This window comes from Stegostoma tigrinum, chromosome 9 (assembly GCF_030684315.1).
Source record: "Stegostoma tigrinum isolate sSteTig4 chromosome 9, sSteTig4.hap1, whole genome shotgun sequence".
NCBI classification, from domain to species: Eukaryota; Metazoa; Chordata; class Chondrichthyes; order Orectolobiformes; family Stegostomatidae; genus Stegostoma; species Stegostoma tigrinum.
The window spans coordinates 5,014,327-5,037,057 of NC_081362.1; the positions used below are offsets into that span (position 1 = coordinate 5,014,327).

Genomic DNA, 22,731 nt, shown 5'->3' on the forward strand with positions numbered 1-22,731 from the left:
AGATGTTTGTTAATGTTTTCTAGCTCGAGTGCTGTGCACTAGTGCAATTAGGCTGCCTACAGCCACTGGCATTTGAAAATGCAATCAATCACTGAGAACCAAGGGACAGAACTTTGCTGTAGCTCTTAAATTAAAAAGAGTTTAAAATAAATTACTTATGCCATACATCAGTTCTGTTGGCAGCTGTTACTTTGTGTACTAGTTTGTCAGTTATGGTTAAACTTGAACGTTTTAAGAGAATGCTGCTATTTTCAAACTACTTCACTGTTGTGCTCTGTTTTCCAAGAAATTTAGAATCAGGAATTATATACAAAAAGAATGCTTTTAGTTTGGAATACAGTGTTCAATTCTGATCTCCCTGCTACAGGAAAGTTGCTAAACTTGAGAGGGCGTGAAAAGATTTGCAAGGATGTTGCCAGGGTTGGCGGATTTGAGCAATAGGGAGGGGTTGAATAAGCTGGAGCTATTTTCCCTGGAGTGTCAAAGGCTGAAGGGTGACTTTTATAGAGGCTTATAAAAACCTGAGGGGCTTGGATAGGGTGAGTAGGCAAGGCCTTTTCCCCAGAATAGAGCAGTCCAAAACTAGACAGCATAGGTTTAAGTTAAAAGGGAAACAATACAAAAGAGACCTAAAGGGGCAACATCTTCACGCATGGTGCATGCACGGATCAAGCTGCCAAAGAAAGTTATCGATGTAGGTACAATTACAACATTTAAAAGGCGTCTGGATGGATACGTGAATAGGTAGGGTTTAGAGGGATATGAGTCAAATGTTGGCAAATGGGATTGGACTAATTTAGAATATTTGGTGGCATGGATTAGTTGGACCCAAAGGTCGGTTTCTGCATTGTATGTGTGTGAATCTTGAGTTATCCTTGCACTTATAAATTGCAGTCAAATTTTTGTAAGTACTTTTGTTATAACAAGAACTTAATATTTCTTTGTCAAGGTGGTCATCTTACATATTACTGAATTGTGCCATTCCTCCTGTTTTAATGCTCAGCCCTGTATTATTTATTTTGATGCTTAGTATTTCTTAACTGCCATGTTTGTAGCATTAGTTCATTATTTTCTTACTGACATAAAATTTCTCTTGCTTTGGTAGCGCTTGTTTTCTAGAATGTTGGAGGCTGATCCAGAGAATCTAAAGGATCCTATTAAAATTAGTATTCCCCGTTATGTCTTGCGTGGACAAGGAAAAGATGAACACTATGAGTACGAAGTGAAGGTGAGTGTTTTTAAACCTTGCTTCTAATGTAAATATGGCAATTACATGTTTTTCATTTCTAAAGTGTCTAAAATCGCCAAGAGTGAAAATTAATTTTCGAACAGCAATTGTACTTTTATGAACACACACCGATTATTCAGTTTTACCATAAGTTTGGCAAGTCTTTTTGAATATCAGAGTATCTATTCTGATGTTTGGTCGTTATTAACCTGTGATTTATGATGAATGTGATTAACATTAAAAGTACTCTGAAGGTGATTTTATGTTCATAGAGAGCCTTTGATGGTAGGCATAAAATACCACTGCCACTGTCACACTTCAAGGTAGTGACACAGTCTCCAACATCTGACATTTTCATCTGTCTCCTCGAACTGAAAGTGCAGAGACTTTCAGCAAAGGGTTTGAGGGGTTCCAGGCTTGATTAGAAGTGATGGCTGCAAGAAAGGAAAGTAGAGAGCAAAACAGTCATGCACCTCACGAGAGGATGATTTTAGGAGTGCTTATCATGGAAATGTGTTACAGCTTCTGCATAACTCAGTCCTAATTCAACAGGGATAGATCACAGGAAAAGTTAAGGATAACTTAATCAGTAGGTCGATCAGGAGAGTGGTTAAATACAAGTATATTTTTGCTTCCAAAACTATGATGTAAATATATTATTGTTCTGTGGAGATGGTGCATTGCCGCCAACATATCAGTAAAGAACATTTGAAGCTCCTTTGTCTTGCACTCATTGGGGCAATTTGCAAAAATACCAATTCAAAGGGAAAATGAACACTTGTCCTACATGACAGGCAAGTGATGACTGTTTGACAGGTGGATTGTGTTAGCAGCATTGCAATGGAGAATGTACCCATTAGTGGCGATTGACAGTTAACTGCCAAGATTTGTTTAAACTCTAAACCATGCAGGCTGACTGTGGTCTGGGTATTGCCTTGAGAAACAAACTACTGAACAGTGTTCACATATTTTGCTGAACTGGATCAGGTGCAGTTTGTGTGCACGTTCTTTTCTGAGCAAAGAATGGGACTTCGTACTGACAACCAATTTAGGATGGTCAGTCAGGCTTGCAGTGTGGAACACCTTCATGTACTTGAAGCTACATATTAATACAAAGGATCATGCTCTTTGTGGCTAGAACATGTACATACTTTGTACTTTTTTTGAGCAATACTCAATTTTGAAACTAGTAGATCAGCTGATTTACTCAGACTGAGAAAACCTTATGAAAGATGATTAATTGTTCACTTCTGTGTAATACTAATCTGAAATAGTTGACATGTGTAGACCTGTGCTCAGAATTAAGAACAGAAGTAAGCTTGCTTCCAATTCTGTTTCTTCTATTGATGTCACTGTTGAAGCTGCAGTTTTTTACCCATCTCTTGTCCTGAGAAGATGGGAATAGACTGACCCTTTAAAAAGTCGTTAATAGATTTTCGGCTCACTTCACTAGATAAGTGTTGAAATTGCTTGATACTTCTGTATTTGGGTCTGTCCAAAATTGTGTGCTTTTATTCCTCCGTATATTGGGAGATGATACATTTTCTTTTGCTTGAGCAGTCCCTTGTGATCGCTGATGACTTAGTTCCACTCCAGTGTTATAGGCCCTTGGGTGACTAAACAGTCCATTACTGAATTCACAAGCCCTGCTGCAGGTGGTGATTCCTGAAGCAGCTGAATGGGGTGCTCAGGTTTTTGCATGCTCCTTCTATTGTTTAACTGACAGGTGAGCCAATTGGAGACATTAAAAATGGTTGATTTGTTTTTAGATGCGCATTCTCCAAATTGGAAAGTGTTTTTTTGTGGGCTCAATCCCACATGTTGATGGGGATATTGCATTTTTCAGTGAGGCTTTGAGGATGTCCTTGAAAAGTTTTCTTTGCCTTCCAGGTGCTACTTGCCATTGGCAGATCTTGGAGTACAGAGCTTATTTTTGGAAATCTTTTGTCAGACATGTGATCATCTAGTGCACATGTTTGACCTTAACCAGTGTTTCAATGACTCTGATTTTGGAGCGCCTATGCTGCCAGTGGATTTTCAGGATTTTGTGGCAACTGTACATTTTCCATGTGACACATACAGGAGGGTTGATAATGCTGCTGCCCTGTGGTCCATGTGCTTAGTGTTGAGTTTTAAGGTCTTTCTCATCAAATGTTGTCTTTTCTTCAAACTGCTAAAGGCTATGTTACATTGAGGTGATGTAAGTTTTTGTTGCTTTTGCCTGCACAGACTGAGAGGAGGCTCCCAAGATATGGGAATTGATCAGTAGCGTCTATCAGTTTGTCATAAATCATGATAGTTAGGGTTGGGGGTAGGGGCATTTGACACAGCAGGAGCAGGCTTGTAGATGACACTTATGAACCTACAGTCCATTCCCTGAATGCACAGTTTGGAGCTTGGCCTCTTAGCGTGCGCACACACCAATGTTATTTCCATATAGCAGCTCACCTGTTGAGGTTGGGCCAGTCTTGGTTCTGAGCAGGTTATGCAATTTGAGCAGTTTCTCACCCGACCCGCAGAGAAGCTCCTCTTCAGGGGGAGGTTCTATCAGTATGGGGTGAAGGACTGCCAAAGAGATGTTATAGCTTGCTTGATCATAGTTTGTGCACATATTGGGACGTTAGTGGATCCGTTGGCTTGGGTGAAGGTTTGCATGCTCTCATGTGGCAGATGGGAGATCACTTTAAATGGACAGTCAAATTTGAGGAAGATGTTCCATAATCCTTCCTGATTGATATGGTCAAAGGCCATGATAGAGGTTGCTGCTGCTCTCTCTACACATTTTCCTTGGATTTGCCTTGCTATGTGGCTCTCCTGCCAGTAGCTGGAAGGCTCCTCCTTGAGTCACAATGTGGATTCTATCTGTTGAGATACAATTTTGTAGCTTGTTCAGGCATCTGAGAGGGCAGTTAAGAGCCAACATTGTTCGAATGGGACTGGAGCTGCGTACAAGTGAGACCATGTAAGAGCAAGTTTCCTCACCTGGAAGGCATTAACAAACCATATCAGTTTATGTAGTAGTCCCTGGTCACTTCTGATGGTCCTCCTTTTGGTAAGCTCTGACTATTAGCTCCGCACGATTGAAGTTTCATTTTCTCTTCATTATTTCAACTTCCTTGAGATAAAGATCAACATTCTCATAACCTTTATAAGTACTTAAAGAGCTTATTCAGTACCTTTTTAGATGACTTGTATGCCCGAAATTCCAAATTTTTACTCCTGTTCAGTTCCTAGTTATTTTTTTAAACAATTGAGAAAATAGACAGATTTCTTCACTTTTTTGTCTTGACTGACCTTTTCAAATTGCTCTTCCTGGTTCTTTCAGTACTGCACAGTAAAAACTGTCAGCTAATGGTATGTCTGTCTTTAAGTCTCGTTATTTTCTGTCTCCACCTCTTTTCATTGCTGAAATTTTAAGAATCTAAATGAAGAGTGTGCTGGTTCAAATGATGTACCAGACTTGGTACATAGTAAATCAGGTAGTTGCATAATTCTACCTCTTGTGCAAATAAGTGCACTGCAGTTTCATGTTTTGACCATTACAATTGGTGTATCTTTCTTGCAGTGCTTACTTGGAATCAGTGAAATACACTTTAGTATTCTGCTGAGAAGTGGTTTATTATTTAAAAGATAAAACATAATTCCCAATTCTTTCCTGGATGAGTGCACAATATGAAATGAGTTGTAAAAACCAAAAGGCTGTAGTTTTGATATTGAGGAGTGGCTTGACCTGACTTTGGCCAACTATTGAGGCCTATTTCAGTGCTCTGGACTAGAGAGGGTAAAACATGTCAGCCTCAGTATTAGCTCCTCGTAATCGGTCTCTTCTGACATCTGGAAATAAATAACATGTTGAACAGGAGATGTAGCTTTTCCAATAAAAGCAAAATATTGCAGCGATTGTGCGTCTGAAACACAGTTCTAAAGAAGAGTCCTACTTTTTCTGTCTCCGTAAATGCTGCTATACCTGAATTTCTCCAGCATTTTTGTCAATAGCTTTCTACCTGCCACGAGAGCCTGAAACTAGTGTTGTGGATCCACCTCTCCTTTCAAAGTTAATAGGGAAGGAACTTTGTCCGTTTATGGAAAGTGCAAACTTTAACTAAAACTGACTAATCTGTAACTCAATCTTTATACCTGAGCAAAGAGTTGAGAACCAACTCTAAAGCAGAAATGGAAATGGTCTTAATTGTAATTCTCTGCGTTTTGAATAGTTTTCTGGCACATTATGTTTTGCACATGCAGAGCAGCCACTTTATTGAAAAACTGGAGAGCAGCCAGCAATAATGGAACCAAATCCCAGAAAATCAATATTTTTAGTTGGATGGAGAAGAGTAAAATTGTGCTTGGACTTTGGCCAATTTCGAAAGTTAATTTATTTTGTCTTTTGCACTGTTATTCATACAATGCATTCCACATGGGGAAAATGTATAAATATGGGAAGGCCAAATAAATTTGAGGCTGTATAAAACAAGCTTTTCAGTGTTCAGATTGCAACTTATGTGAAAATGGAACTTTTTTTATTACTACTCCCAACTGTGCAATCAGCTAAGTGACGTTAAATTTGCTATTCTGCAAGAATAAATAACATTGCTTCCTCTTAGGTAACCATCCTGGAGGACACTTGGACAGTATTTCGACGATACAGCCGTTTCAGAGAACTGCACAAAACAATGAAGGCAAAATACCCAGAGGTAAACTATTTTTATAAAATTTGGTAATAAGTCCAGACTTGACAATGAGACATGTGCTTCACACTTCAGCAGTTAAACAGTAGTGAAGCCAAGGCCTCACCTGCTTTTGCAATTTTGATCAGTTTGTGCCAGATTTCAGTCTTTTGGCTGAATATGAAGTCCACTTTTCAGTTATTTTGTGAAGCCCTTCCATTGCTGGAAAATGTGATGTTTGCAGATAGACTAGGGTTGGATGGGAAACTGATAGAACCTGGGTATACATTCTGTGTTTTTCCAGTAGAAGTTAGTTTTGCTGAAGTTATTGTAAGACTACAAACTTTGCAAATCTGAAACAGAAAATAAGGGAAACTGTCATGTCAATCAGCATCTCCCGTCATGGAAATATGTGGGATAGATAAATTGCCTGTTCCTGAAGTTGAGCTGAGCTGTCACTAGAAGGCAATGTTTAGAGTATTCTTATTAAGCTGCTGGATTCTGCACTATTTTCCCACATGTTTCCTTTCAAGCCTACTTCACTAACCGCTGTCCCCCCGCCTACCCCACCACTTCAGCTGTTCCCAGATTCTCAGTAATCTTAAATATCATTAATATTGTGGTGTAAGGTGTATGGTATTTATATATCCTAAATTTATTTTGGAGTTTGCATTTTGAACTAGTTGCATGTGGTTTTGATCTTTTGTGTATGGGCAGGTTTCATTGTCAGAATTTCTGGAGACTGGCTTTTTTGTTTAAAAACCAGTTTGGGGAGACATTTCCTGGAGTAGTGATTGGAATTTGCTTATATTGCAAGCATTTTGAGTGAACAGTGTAAGTATTAGCTTGCTTTCAGTTAGAAGGATCAGGGGGTTTTCTTTCTTTGGGAAGAAAGGCACACAGCTTATGGAAAGGTTCTGGTAGATGTTAGTTCAGAAGACTGAGAAAATATTTTGCCTCGGTGTAAAGATTTTGTTTTTGAAAGTTCCAGACCAAAAATGATTTGGTCATTTGGTCATTCAGAATACTGAAGGTTTTATAGGAAGCTGAGAAAGTCTAAGCTCAGTTGTGTGAACATTCCAGCAAGAGACCATTAAATTCTCAAGATCAGAAAATGAGCGCAGCACGTGAAATAAGTCTAGAGATGTGACAATGAAGGGAATGCTGTTTGGTATTTGAGTACTGTAATGGGATGCTGTTGGGATAGATGAACTAATGTGTCTCCAGCATCCTTCAAATTGCTATGTAAATAACTTGGTTTATTCTTTCTTATCACTACTTCTACACAGTAATTTTGTTTTATTGTTAAAGCCAAATTTAGTTTACTGCTGAGTTTCTATGAAAGAGCACCTCATTAGATCATTTTTCTATTTATCAATTCCAAATTTCAGACTGGGATTTGACACATCCAATAAGAACATCAGCTGGAATCATAACATTTATTGTTATGCCTCTTACTATATTGCTTATCATTTTAGCCCTTTGACCGTCAATGTTCTGCTTTCAACGACCTTTCGACCTCTGCCTTAAAAATCTTCCAGGACACTGCTTCCACTGCCTTTTTGAGGAAGACCATTTCGAGACCTGTACTTTTCTTCATATTTGGAATAGCACAGTTTTTCAGTAAACTGCTGGCGTCATTTCATTCTCTTCATGGCTACTCATGTTTTAGAAGTTGCAATATTCAGTTTTATATGAATTAAACTGGACCTGCTTTTGCAGAAGTGTTGAAAATGGCTCTAATGTGGCTATTTGTTAGGATTTCTGTCATTGATTCTGCTTCGTATCAGAGAAGAATGTCTTCTAGGTCACGTTAACAACTTTGGCTCCAGTGTCTAATCTTAAATCTCATGATGCTCCCGAATTATTTGACATAATTATCATAATAGGTAGAGTGTAGTACTTTTAAGGATTTGTTGTTACTGCTTAATTTAGTGTCATTTGCTGTTGCTTCGCATGAGCTTTTTCATTCAAAATGCAGCAAGGTTAAACCTTGCTGCATTTGTTCTGTGCTTGAAATGTACTATTACCATTGTTGTAAAATAGTAAATACTCACCACATGTACTCCAGTAAAGGTTGGTATCACGTAAGACTTAGCCCTGACTTTTGGCAAAAATGTTTTTTATTTATAGGTAGCCCTGACTATAGCCTCAAAATCTAGTCAAAGTGCTTACTACCTGTTTATAGTTGAAGCCAAAGTCCTCTTAGTGGAATCATAGGATGACACACTATTGAAAGTGATTGTTCAGCTCTTCATGTCTTTGCACATCAATGTATGATAGTGTATGCTGCGTTTCTGTCAATCCCCCTCAAAGCTGGCAACATGGTATTAAGAAGCAACTGTAGATACAGATACAGTTCAAACTTGATCATGCAGATTGCAAAGCAAGCAAATAATTGTGTAACAGCAAGAGAATTTACTATATCAAAAAAAATGAACAAGGAGTCCTGGTTTTGAGCTATGTGGCTGACCATTTCAGCTGAGATGAAACGGAATTTCTTCACTGCCACAAGCTTCTGAGGTGGAGAATTCCACAGATACGCCGATGAGTGAAGCCTCTGAATAGAGCTACACAGCATAGAAGAGGCCCTTCTGCCCAATGAGTTTGAGCTGACCTATGTACACTGTATTTCCACTGTACAGCATCTGGTCATAGCCTTGAATGTTGTGTACTCATCCATATATATTTTCCTAAAAGAGGCTGTGAGGTTTCCCTCTTCCTTTCTTCCTGTCAGCACATTCTCCCCCCCCCCCTCCCCCACCACCATAAGCCCCTGTGAAACTATGTTAATGTAAAGTCATAAAGACTATTGTAGACAATTAAGAGCAAATCTGTAAACCCAAATACCACCTCCATTTCTCAACACTGCATTAAGCCCAACTTACTTAAAACTGGGTATCTTGAAGTGAGGTTTGCTTTTCAAACCTTGTATGCAGCACAGAAAACCTCATTGTAAGTTGATGAACCTGCATATGTATGAGTTTATGCAGATGCCAAGTTCACCGTAACAAATTAGTTCTTTATCGTGTTGACTATGAAGTTCATGGCTGGACGGGGTAACTTGCAGTGACCGAGCAAGATCACTCCCAAGGAAATTCATTTCTATTTCTTAACTTTTCTGAATTTGCAATAGTACCTGTTTTCATTCAGGTTGTTTGGATATTAATTCAATTAGCTTGCTTTCATGTAACAAGGTAAGTTAATAAAGACACTTATATAATGCACTAAGGAAAGTGGAGAGAGGAACAAAGGCATATTCAGATTAATACGGTGTTTACCAGATTTTTAAAATATATTCACATGTGGAATGTGGGCATTGCTGGCTGGCCAGTATTTATTTCCAGTCCTTAATTGTCCTTGAAGATGGTGGTGAGCAGCTTTTTTGAGCCTTCATTGTATCAGATTAAATGAATTCCGGTTCAGAAAATTTCGGTATTAACCAATACTAGCTGCTTTTCCTGAAGTATCAGGCTATGCTGTATTTCACTGTCCATTGCCGTAAAAGGCTGATAACAGTTGTCAACAATGTTACTCTTTCGACTGTCACTAAATGCTCCTGATCACCACTTAGCACCTCGGCCCTATGGTAACCTTTACCACTCCAAACGCAACTTGGCTGTAAAGTGTTTTACCAAAGTTCGTGACTGATATTATTTCTTGGCAATGGAAGCCACAGTTAGGATTAGGTGATTCCAGGTCAGGGCCAGAAATGTCAGTTCCAAATTACAGCTCCTGCTGTTCTCTCCCAACATTGTATTCAAGCTGCAAAAAGAAAGAGCACATCTGTTACACCATGCTGACGTGTTACTTTTGGCATTGTATTAGTTTTGTAGCATTCAGGATGATACAATTGAAGAAAAATGCATTCCAAGAAAGAAAGAAAGCAGCCAGCTGTGTCATAATGCAGTAGTTCTAGTGATTTTCATTGATGGTGGTGACCTGTTCCATATGAATTGTGGACTACCTTGCACCCTGAAAATAGGAGAAATAAACGGGCTATTCTCACATTGGCAGGCTGAGACTTGCAGGGTCCCACCAGGATCTGGACTGGGCCCCAGCTGTTTATATATCAATGATTTGGATGTGGGGATCAAGTTTAATAGTTCAAAATTTGTAGATAATTCAAATCTCAGCAAGATTGTGTTGTGAGGAAGATGTAAAAATGTATTCAAGAGGATTTTGACATGCTTAGTAGGTGGGCAAGAAAATGGCAGGTAGAATATAATGTGGAAAAATGAGAATATCCACTTTGGTAGAAGAAACAGAAGGGCAGAGTATTTCTTAAATGTTGAGTTGTAAAATGTAGATGTGCAAAGGAGTTTGGATGACCTTGCCAATAAGTTACTGCAGGCTAACATACAAGTGTGTGCTTGCCAGTTGGAAGATGAATGTAATGTTAACCTTCCAGAAAATTTGAGTGTGGCTGTAGAGAAGTCTAACCTCAATTTTATTGAAGTTTGGTTAGAGTACACACTGAGCACTGTACAGTTTTGGTCTCCTTACATCAACAGTTATTGTTGCTGTTGAGGGAATGCAGTGAAGTTTAACCAGGCTTAGGACAGTCCTGCTATCCCAGAACTATGGGGAAAGAGAATGGGCAATTTGGGCCTGTTTTCTCCAGAGCTTCGAAGAATGAGAGGCAGTCTCTTTTGAACACTACAAAATATATAAACAGGATAGAGTCAACTAAGGTGTTTCACTTGATTGGGGAGCCTTGAACCAGGGAGTGCAATCTAAAAATAAAGGGACTCTATTCAGGAAAGGAGAAATTTGTTTGCGGTGGTGGGGTAAGGAGGAATGAGAGTCAGTGGAATTTCCTACCCCTGATGACTGTGGAAGCTTGGACTTTAAATATACTCAAAGTAGAGGTTGATTAAATTTTGGACGGTCAATGGCATAAACAATTATAGGGCTAGCCTGGGTAAAAGGCATTAAAGTGCTAGTTCATATTAAATGGCTGAGCAGGCTCGATGGCCTAATCCTGTTCCTATGTTCCTATTCAGACCTATCCCAAAATCATAGTTGAAAATATGAATTTAACAAAAAGTTAGTTTGTTTTGGGTGATTCATTATGCATCACAAGTATGCTGGTTTGGCAGAAAAGTAAGGAACAAAATGAAATCTCACCTTTGTGCAATATTTGTACAATATTAGACAATACTTTATAACCTCATCCATTAAATGCCAGTTGCGATATATTTAGTAGAATTTCTAATATCTGTTCTGGTGAAGGGCCACCGTACCCGAAACGTTAACTGTTTCTCTCTCCACAGATGCTGCCAGCCCTGCTGAGTTTCTCCAGCACCTTTTTCTGTTTTGTTTATCTTCAGCATCCGCAGTGCTTGTTTTTATTTTCTAATATCCTACCCTGATTCAATAGTGATATACCATTTTTTCAGTAAACATTTCAATACCTGAATGACTTTACGCCTAAATTGATTTCCCATGTGTTTCATCATCTACTTGCAAAATTTGCTGGTGGCCTTACAACTACAATTCCTACAGCTCCATATTGTTAGTTATTTGCAACCGTTGTCTCTGCCTTTTTTGTATTTAAATTACTCCTTTTATTGTGTTAACATTCCTCAGATGAGAAGTGTGATCCATATGGGTTTTGTGTGGGATTCAGGCGGTCAGCACTAATTAACCCACTGCGTTGTGTTCATTAATTAATTGATTGAATTGGCATTATTTTATAATGTTGAGGGTATGCTCTTTGATCTTTTTTTAAAAAAATCCAATTTTGCAAAACAAATGAAGTGTTTGCAATGAATGCTTAGGCGATCCTCTGTGCACTTTGCAGGGTCAGCTTGTTTGAATTATTATATTCCGTACACAGATTTGGTGTACAATTGGCAGCCATTCGAATGCACAAATTCTGTTCAGCTCAAAATGAGAGGGATGAGTGAACATGGTAAGTGGTGACAAACGGGGCAAGCATTTCTTTTTCAGGTTTATTAACAGGAAGAAAAGAAGGCAGAAAAATGTCTGGGCAAATGCAAATTCAAATGCAGCCTTGGGTGGGTAACAATCTGTGGGCAAGTGTTAATGGACCACCGGTCCCAACCCACATTTGGTGCCAATGGACATGGATGTACTGCTTAACAAAGTGAGGACAGGGTGGACACTGTGCTTTTCAATAAGGAGGGACGAGATGCCTATATAAAAGCAAAAGGTTGCAGATATGTGAATTCTGAAAAATAAGCCAAATGCTGGAAATATTCATGTTTCGAGACCATTAAACCGCTGCTGTTAGAGCACAGCACCTGTGGTTCTGTTTTATTTTATACTAGAAATACTCAGGTCTGGCGCCATGGCATGTGGTGAGAGAAGTAGAGTTAACATTTCAGGTGAGTGATGACTGTTCACTGGAATGATGCAGTGGTAGCCCTGAATGGAAAATTGGATAAATGCTCTTAAGAAGAAAAAATCGATATGCAGAAGAGTGGAGAATTGGGGCCCTTATTTCAAAGATTCCTCTTTGGAAAAAAAACTGGTGCAAACACAGTAGGCTGAAAGAATGCTGTCTGTGCTGTATAATTCTGAAACTGCAAGGTATGTATCAGATCTGATCAACGTACCTCAGAACTGCCTGAGAGACATCAAGGAACTGTAAGCATAATAGTTGAGTGAAGTGCTGTCCCTGTGCTACAGTTTGCCTGCAGGTGTGGTTGTTCCAGCTGGCACCCAGCTGATTTGCAGGACATTGAGGCTTTGTCCTTGACGGTTACACACATGACAGCTTGTGCGTATGGCCTTTGAGTCTACTAATCTCCAGCATTATTATTAAACCTTGCATCTCCTAGCCATGGAATGACAGCAATAGAAGCAATTTAAAACTGCTGGTGTTTGTTTTCAGATCCCTATCACTGATATTTTTAATGGAATACATAAAAATCCAATAACTGATTTTAATTATATTTTGTTTTAATAATTCAAGTACTCCAGCATTGGATCAAATGTCATGTTAGCTTGTTTGTTTTCTTATGTTTCAGGCAAAATATGACTATTCAAGACTTGCATGTAAACCTCCATCTCTGCAGGCACTTCACAATGTTATAAATGTAATTCATTGTTTCTGTGAAGATTTATTATCTCAATATTTTAAGTTTCCATGATGTCACATGCAGAACATAAGTAGAATATGTATGAGTTTTCTTCCGGTTAACATGTTCTCAGTCTTTCTATCATAGTGTTTCTAGAATAGGAGGATTTGGTGCCTTTGACATTTTTATTATTATTAGCTGTTGTTGCTTGAAGTAAGTTTTATTTGGTTTCTCATTGCAGTTTCTGATAATTGGCATTTTGCTATGTGGTACTTGTAGGCAGAAGCCAAAGTGGGATTGATGCAAAAAAATGAAAATTTTGCCAGTCAGATGCAGTTGTGCACTATTCTGAAGTTCTGAGCACATTTCAGATGTATGATAGAGGCTTTGAACTCAATTTGGATATACTTTTCTGAAGCCTGTTTTTTTTTTGCTCAAAGTTGGGAGCACAGAGCCCAGTCACAAATGAAGACTCTGAAAAGCTGATCTGGAAGAAAGCCCCTTGGAACAAGTGGGGAGACGGGCTAATGAAACATCTACTTTGGCACTCTGCACTTTATCCAACCCTCACTTCTTACTTCCTCTTAATGTCACATGCTCCATCATGCCAATCTGTCACCTCAGGCTTCCCACACGTTCCCTTGGCAGCTATTATATTCAATACCAACCTAAGACCCTCCACCCATCGTTGGGACCTTTTTTTAGCCCCTGTACTAACTTTTGTCTACCCATTCTCCCATACACTCTTCTTTGTCCTTACATCCACTGTTCCAGTATCCACCAAGGAGCCGACCTCAAGATTCTTGTGAAGATGAAATAGGTTTAAATGTCTGTTGACAAATTCCTAATTTAATAAAAGAAAACCCAGTGATTAACAATGCATGCACTACATTTAACTTCCTCTGAATTTCAATGTTTCTAAAATAAATTATAGTTCAGCTTTAGGGAGGGATCTTGGGGTCCACGACCATAGATCCCTCAAAGTTGCCAACCAAGTTGATAGGGTTGTTAAGCGGGTGTATGGTGTGTTGGCTTTCATTGGCAGGGGAAATGAATTTGAGCCGCGAGGTTATGCGGTAACTTTATAAAACCCTGGTTAAACCACACTTGGAATATTGTGTTCTGTTCTGGTTGCCTCATTACAGGAAGGATGTGGAAGCTTCAGAGAGGGGGCAGAGAAGATTTATCAGGATACTGCCTGGACTGGAGGGCAGAGGAAAGGTTGAGAGAGCTACGATAATAGGTCAGCACAATGTTGTGGGCCGAAGGGCCTGTACTGTTCTATGTTCTTTAGAGTTTATGACCTCTTAGGGTTGTCGATCAAAATGTGAGCTGACACATACCAAACTGTGGTGAAAGGTTGTGAAGTCCATCATTCAACTCTAGTCCTGTAATAACTCACCAGTCTGTGTCAGTAGTCAGTGAAATAGCAACCACTATTTTCGTTTTAAACCTTGCAGGCAAGCTTTTCACTATTTAGAGGGCAGAAAGTTTAAATGCCTTGACATGTCCTGTTGACTGTTCCAATGAATTTTTGCATTCATGTCTACTTTTAACAATTCCAGAGGACATCTGATCTTTCTTAATGGTGTCCTGTGACCATATTTGAAAGGGTATCCTGCCTGTTTAAAGAACTAGGGCAGTTTTAAACCTCCTACCAGGCCTGCACACATAATGTTTTTGAAGTTCCATTTAGATCAGCCTAAAATATCATGTGCTATTGCCTCTGTGAGCCATGTATGTGCACAGTAGCCCCGCACTTTGCAAAAATAGTGCCTTTCATGTTTAGCAAAGGATATCTGGATTTTTTTATTACAAACAAGGGGCTGCCTGTCTTTACCAAATTGGCTGCTTGTCTTTACAAATATTTAGGCCTGTGAGTCTGACAGAATAAATTCCTTTCCCTAGTGTTGATGAGCAACGAAACAAAAAAGGAACTTCATACAGCGATGCAAGTTGCTCCATTGTAACTAAATATGAGTGTGGAAACAACTCATGTTTAAATACATGACCAAAAATAACTCAATGGAAATTTTTCTATATATGTGGAACAAATTCCCCTGATGACAAAATGGTAAATTTAACAGCAATTGCAATGTGAAAATGTCCAACAATATACAATGAATCATGAATGACCCCAAGCTGCTGGATAATTTGCTTTGTTCTGTTTAAGTAGCAATTTGTGCCTAAACTATCCAGTCATCTTTGTGAAGTTGGTGCATTTGAAGAGAAGACTTGTATATATGCACAGCCTTTTCAGGGCCTCAGGAGATCACTCTGTTTTACAACCAATGGAATGTGTTGATTCGGTAATTATCCATTAAACAGGATGGAAAGATACAGCGAGAAAAGAAACAACAGATGAAGTTGGAGGGAAACTGTCAAAGGGAAAATCCCAAGAAAATCAGCAATAGAATGTCGTGTATAGACGAGAGTACCCATATTCTTTGATTTTAATTTGTGGTGGCACAGGAGTTTGACTGGAATATAAAAGGAGAGCAGAGTGGTGTTGCTTCATGCAGTATAAGCTTTGTAAGCCAATGTCTGATGTGACCAGGATGATTTTAATGACATTTTAATTGTTTAATCTGGAGACATAACTGATCTATATTTTTTGGCAATGTTTCACTAAATATTTGTCGATAAAGTGTTGAAATGAATTGTATTCTGGTTTGAGTTTAGGGAAATTTGCCTTGTTGATGTTTCTGATTGATGTATACTTTTAGATGGTGTGAAGTTAAACACAGTGGATGTCCAGAGAGACTTGGGAGGGGGAGGTTGTTGTTCAGGTGCAAAGATCCTTAAAATATCACAAACAGATGGAGGAAATAATCAAGAAAAGTAATAGAATGCTGGTCTTTAGATCTATAGGAGTGGAGTGCATGGTGATGAAATTATATTGCAGTTATACAAAACCCTTGTTGGACCCCACTTGGAGGATTGTGAACAGATCTATACGCTACACTTAGGAAGGGTGTATTGGCCTTAGAGGATATTGAAGTTACCTTTGGATGCAGAGAATTATTTTTTGAGACTGCAGTTTTCACAGTCTGAATCATAGACTTCGTGTTCATGGAAACCAGATAAGACAATGAAGTACCTCAAAGAAATCATAGTGGGAAGAGAAAACTTGTTGTTTAGTAAAGTGTAGAAGGCAAAGTCTAATCTCGCCACAATCAAAGGCGTTTTAAGTAATTGCCATGACATAATATACATGTAGGTATGCTGCAATTATAAGTGCAACTAACAAGCTAACATTGAGAAATTTTTAGCAAATGGTTGTAGGTAGGGACAAGCTCCATCCCCCCTCAAGCAGGGGGAGATTGAAGAATGAATGGTATAAACACCAAGAACCAAATGGCGTATTATAGTGAAGTGTGTAAGTAGATAGAGGCAGAGTGGTGGTAGCAAGTGCCGATGTTGCGTATTATCATTGCCACACAGAATGTATAAATATCCTGCACTTCATTGGGATAGGGGGAATGTCTCAGAGTCTGTCTCCAGTGACCTCTTCCAGGTTGTACAGTAAGGAGCTCTGACTAAAGATCAATTTATGCTGCTGACTACAGCATTTGGACTCCACTTTTTAAAATCTCTCTCCAATAGAAGGAGTATAACATAGGTTTACAAGAATAATACCTGAACTTTAATGGTTAAGTTACACAGAGAGATTATACAAATTAGGCCTATTTTCTCTAGAATTTAGTAAGTTAAGGGATGATCTGATCAAAGGCTGTAAAAATAATAACTGGGAATTGGGGAACTAAGAGAGAGATAATCTGAGAATTGGGACCAGACCGCTCGGGAGAGATTTTGGGAAGCACTCCTACACTAGATATTTGAAGCTGTCTTCCACAAACAGCCGTATATGCTGGATCAGTTGGTAATTTTAAAACAGAGAATTTTTTTGTGAAGCAGTCTAAGGTACTAAAGGATATGAGCCAAAGGCAGGAGTATGGAGTTAGGCCACAGATCAGTCATGACTGGCTGATGGGCCTACACCTGTTCCTATCTTAATATGTTTAGACGTCCATTCCCATTATTTGCATAAGGTGAAGGTCAGTTATCATTTTATATGGCAATTCATGTTCATATTCATGTTCAAAAACTTGCAGTTTAAAACTAAATAAATTTATTAAATGAGGAGTTGTTCTCACTGGTGTTCAGTGAACATGAAATTAGCATGTAAAATTGGATTAGAGATAGTGTGCTGACGTGGATAGAGAGCAGGCTGGCAGCCAGGAAACAGTAGGAATAAATGGGTCATTTTCTGAGTGGCAACCCATGACTTATGGGGTACTGCAGAGATCAGTGCTCAGTCCCCAATTATTCATGAAGTATATTAATGATTTCAGTGCGGGAACTAAATGCAATTTCTTGCAGGTGACACAAAGCTGGGTTAGAGGGTGAACTGTGAGGAGGATACATAGATGCTTCACTACAATTTGGACAAATTGAGTGAGTGGGCAGATGAAGTATAATGAAGAAAAATTAGGTTATCCACTTTGGTATCAAAAACAAGAAGGCAGATTATTGTCTGAATGGTGATAGTGGGAAAGTGGAAAGTACAATGAGACCTGGGCATCTTTTTACACTAGTCACTGATAGTAAGCATGCAAATACAGAAGAAGACAAATGGTATGTTGGTCTTCAGAGGGTTTGAGTGCTGGAACAGGGTTGTCTTGCTGCAAGTGCACAGGGCCTTGGCAAGACCATACCTGGAATTTTGAGTGAAGTTTTAGTCTCCCCATCTGAGGAAAGATGTTCTGACTATGTAGGGAGTGCAATAAAAGTTTACCAGACTGATTTTTGGATGGCAAGACTGATACGAGCAGAGACTGGATTGGTCAGGATTATATTCACTGGACAAAAAAAATTCTTGAAATCCAAAATTGGAAATTGTTGGAAAAACTCAGTAGGTCTGGCAGCATCTGTGGAGAGAAAGCAGAGTTAATGTTTTTGGTCCAGTGACCATTCTTCAAAACCACATACTGCTGGCTAGGTCAGCATTTATTGCCCGTTTCGAAAAGTCACCCTTGTTGCTGTGGTTCTGAACTCACATGTAGGACAGACCAGGTCAGGGCAGCAGATTTCTTTCCCTGAAGGACATTAGTGAACCAGATTTTTTTTAAAAATAACTGCAGTTGTTTGGTTGTCATTGGATTAGCTTTTCTTTAAGTTTCAGACTTTTCATTGAAATCAAATTTCAATATCTGTCATGGTTCAAATCCCACCAATTCCTTCAAAATTAACCCAGAGTTCTGGGTTACTTGTCCAGCATCATTAAAATCCTAATTTTGTATTGGACAAATGGTGTCCTAAAGATATGTTCTCAGCCACTGACCATCTCAAAACAACTGTTAATGCTAATTATTGTGGGGGTGCAGTTAATTATGGGATAAATCATATTTCTGAGAAATGCAGTCTTCACTTATTCTGGGAAAATATGCCATTTTGCACAAACTTGCGTTTAATGTTTTTTGGGACCTTGTAATGCTGCTGAGGTATAAAACATTGGACAATGTATTAGAGTCAATAAAATGTGGGGGGTTGGGGGCGGGGGGGGGGGGGGGGGGGGGGGGGAGAACAGTCTCCCAAGATGATTCCTTACATATTTGTGGGAAAACATCTGTGGTCATAGTTTGAATCTGTTTCACAACCATGATTTTGAAAATGCAGAGTGGCCACTGATAATGGTGCGCCACTTAATGAGATGGAGGTGATGTGAGACTTGTAGACTATTTTACAGCAAAGTTGATTTACTCAGTTACACAGCCCTGTTTAAATGCACATTAAAGCAAATAGGCTAAGCGTCTCTTTTAAAAAGTCTATAAACATTGTGATTACAGGCAGGGAGATTTCTTCAGGAAAATGCGATGAGTGCAAAATAGTAACATACGAATTTTGAGCATGCAAAATCAGTCCCTGTCACTTCGAGCAGTGTGTGAATGTGCACTGCCTAGACAATCATCCATATTCTGGCCAGGAAATATTAGTTGTGCCTCGAAGTGAAGAACTTTTTATCTGAGGTCATATACTGATCACCAACTTTTAACTTTAATGGAATTCCATTTTGAAAGGAGTTTTTAATCCATCAGGTCTTGTGATCAGTTGCATTATTCGCAATCTTGCTCAATATATCTTCCCAGGAGCTTAAAATGAGTAGCAAACTGACATGACATATAATGTTTTAAGCATACATTTTTATTCCCTTATATAGACTGTTTGCTCCAGCTCAGAGCGCATTCTGACCTGAAGTTTAGTGGCAGTTTATCAGGAGAGCCTGAAGGTATTTATTTTCAAATGGCAGTTCAAGATGTTAGGCCAGATATTGGAATCATCAAGAACGTCTTGCATCACTATCATTTCTTCTTTGAGAGAAAGGCCCTTTGGCAAAAACAGAATTGAAGAATAGGCTATAAAGTTTGTGCATTGTTTATTTACAAAAAGATGGAAAACGCCACTTTTATCCATCTGAGAAATGTTCTTGCATTACACCACAGAGAAAGGCTGTTCAGCTCCTCAATATATCAACTTCTATGAACAGTGAAGGTGTTCACTTCCCAAATCAAGTCATTAAGGTGTGGAAAACAGTTGGCTGAAGTGGTACTGAAGATGGAGAGTAAAAGGAAGAGGTACAGTGGGTGCAGTTTTAGAGACTGGTAGCATGAAAAAGAATGATACAGCAGGGTTTTTCTTTTAATTCATTGGGTGTGGACATCTCAAGCTGGGCCAGCATTTATTGCCCATCCCCTATGCCCTTTAGAGGGTGGTGGTAGTGAGATGTCTTTTAGGCTATAATAAAAGCAAAATACTGTAGGTTCTAGCAATCTGAAAGAGAAACAAAATGCTAGAGAAATGGGCAGCACAGTAGCTCAGTGGTTAGCACTGTTACCTTACAGTGCCAGGGACTGGGTTTGATTCCACCCTCTGTCTACTGTCTGTGTAGAGTTTGAACACTTTCCCTGTGTCTGTGAGAGTTTCCTGGTGCACTGGTTTCCTCCCACAGTCCAAAGATGTGCATGTTGATTGGATTGGTCATGCTAAATTGCCCAAAGTGTCCCGGAATGTGTAAGTTAGGTAGATTAGCTGTGGGAAATGCAGGATGACAAGGATAGGGTACAGGGTGAATCTGGGTGTGATGCTTTTTGCAGAATCAGTGTGGACTTGTTGGGCTGAATAGCCTGTTTTGAGGAGTGGGGGTGGCATTGGTAGGTGGAGAACTTTAGGTCTGACAGTATCTGTGGAAAGAAGTGTTCATTTAGAATTTGATGTGAATTCTTCAGGGGTGGGAGAATTGCATTTTTTGTGCTGTAGTTTGGGAAAAGAAGAGTGTTCTTGAACTGCTATATTCCTTGTAGTAGAGGTACACCTATAATGCAGGTAGGGATGGAGTTTCAGGATTTTCACCCTGTGCTGTTAAGGAATAGTAATGTCATTCAAGTCAGGGTGTTGTGTGACTTAGTTGGGAACTTGCAGACGTTCCCATATATTTGCTGCCCTTGGCCACCTAGGCTTAGCCTTGGTGAGTTGTTGTGGTACATCTTGGCGATGGTGCAAACTGTCAATGTGCATTACTCGTGGAGGCGGTGAACATTGATGCCAGACAAGCAATAACAACTGCTCCTCCCAGTCACAAACCATTTCAACTCCCCCTTACATTCCTTAGGCGACATGTCCGTCCTGGCCCTCCTGCAGTGCCACAACAATGCTGTCCGAAGGTTGCAGGAACAACAACTCATATTCCGCTTTCATACCATTGGGCTGCCAGGTTCCTATGTGAATTTCACAAGCTTCAAAATCTCCCCTCACCCCCCATTGCATCCCAAAACCACCCAAGCTCGTCTCCACCTCCCTAACCTGTTTTTCCTCTCACCTATCCCCTCCTCCCACCTCAAGCCGCACCTCCATTTCCTACCTACTAACCTCATCCTGCTCCCTTGACCTGTCTGTCCACCCCGGACTGACCTATCCCCTCCCTACCTCCCCACCTACACTCACCTCTACAGGCTCCATCCCCACCCCTTTAACTTGTCTGTCTCCTCTCCCCCTATCTTCTCCTTTTGTCTATCTTTGATCCGCCTCCCCCTGTCTCCCTATTTATTTCAGAACCCTCTCCCCATCCACCCTTTTCTGATGAAGGATCTAGGCCCAAAACGTCAGCTTTTGTGCTCCTAAGATGCTGCTTGGCCTGCTGTGTTCATCCAGCTGCACACTTTGTTACGCCAAACAAGCAGGCTGCTTTGCCCTGGATGGTGATGAGCTTCTTTGGTGTTAGGGTGCACTCATCCAGATAAGTGGAGAGTATTCCATCACACTCCTTACTTGGACTTTATAGGGGTCAGACTGTCAGTTATTTGTTGCAAAATCCCAGGTCTCTGGCATGTTTTTACAGTTTTGTTCTTTGAATGGCTCGTCCAGCTCAGTTTATGGTCAGTGGTAACCTCAGGATGTTGACAGTACAGTATATAGCAATGGTAATGGCTTGTCAGTTGTTAGTGTTGGATAAAGGGACATTTATAGGACATTGGTCAGGAAAGAGAGTTAAAACTATGTAGGAAGAAAGGAATTTAATTGGAGAGAATTCAAATTGCTGATGGACAAGAAACCAGATTAGTGCCTCAGAAAGCAGCTAGATTCTTGGAGGTAGTGGTGATTATTGGATAACAAGGGGAAGAGACCAGCAAAGAGTGAAAACAGATTAGACAGGAAACATTCTGGTGGTTTTTCTTTTTGGGGGAGGGACAATTGAGAGTTGGTCACATGTTCCTATGATCCTGGAGTCACAGTGGTCTGGACTAGGTAAGGATAGCAGAATTCCTTCGCTAAAGGGCATTAGAAGGGTCTAGGCCCAAAACGTCAGCCTTCCTGCTCCTACGATGCTGCTTGGCCTGTTGTGTTCATCCAGCTCTACATCTTGTTATCTCTCATTGTGAAAACCCAAATGATTCACTAATGTTATGATTCAAATTGCACCATCTGTAATCCATTAATCTGCGCTTCTGGATCCAGGTTCACTGAGATTACCACTACATCTACATCACCATCTCCCATCTCTCAAGTAATTCAGATAAATGGAAGGTTGTTTTTGCAAGGGAAATTAAACCTAAAAGGAGGAGATCTTCACTGCACCTTTATTAGGCCTTGGTGAGATTGCATCTGGAGTATTTTGTACGGTACATAGAACATAGAACAGTACAGCACAGAACAGGCCCTTCAGCCCACGATGTTGTGCCAACCATTGATCCTCATGTAAGCACCCTCAAATTTCTGTGACCATATGCATGTCCAGCAGTCTCTTAAATGAACCCAATGACCTTGCTTCCACAACTGCTGCTGGCACCGCATTCCGTGCTCTCACAACTCTCTGCGTAAAGAACCCGCCTCTGACATCCCCTCTATACTTTCCTCCAACCAGCTTAAAACTATGACCCCTCGTGTCAGCCATTTCTGCCCTGGGAAATAGTCTCTGGCTATCAACTCTATCTATGCCTCTCATTATCTTGTAAACCTCAGTTAGGTCCCCTCTCCTCCTCCTTTTCTCCAATGAAAAGGTTCCAGGTCCTTTTTTGTAAAGGACATAATTGCATTAGAAGCATTTCAGACAAAGCTCACTTTCCTCATTCTTGGGATAAAGGACTTACCTTGTGAAGAAAGGCTGAATGGTTTAGGCCAATACCCACTGAAGTTTTAGAAGAATGAAAGGCAATCTCCTTGAAATGTATAAGAACCTGAGGAGGAAACAGAGTGGATATGGGCCAATGCTCCTATTGTGGGGGAAATCATA

The 22,731-nt window shown here is 39.8% G+C and overlaps 1 protein-coding gene across 2 annotated transcripts in view; it reads left to right on the top strand.

The window, feature by feature from the left end:
• kif16ba (kinesin family member 16Ba) overlaps positions 1–22,731 on the top strand; it is a 118,403-nt gene that overhangs the window by 76,290 nt on the left and 19,382 nt on the right. For both annotated transcript variants that reach the window (XM_059648322.1, XM_059648323.1), the window contains 2 exons: positions 1,106–1,228; positions 5,833–5,922. In XM_059648322.1, the coding sequence (XP_059504305.1) occupies positions 1,106–1,228; positions 5,833–5,922 (213 nt within the window). The remainder of the gene's footprint in view (positions 1–1,105; positions 1,229–5,832; positions 5,923–22,731) is intronic.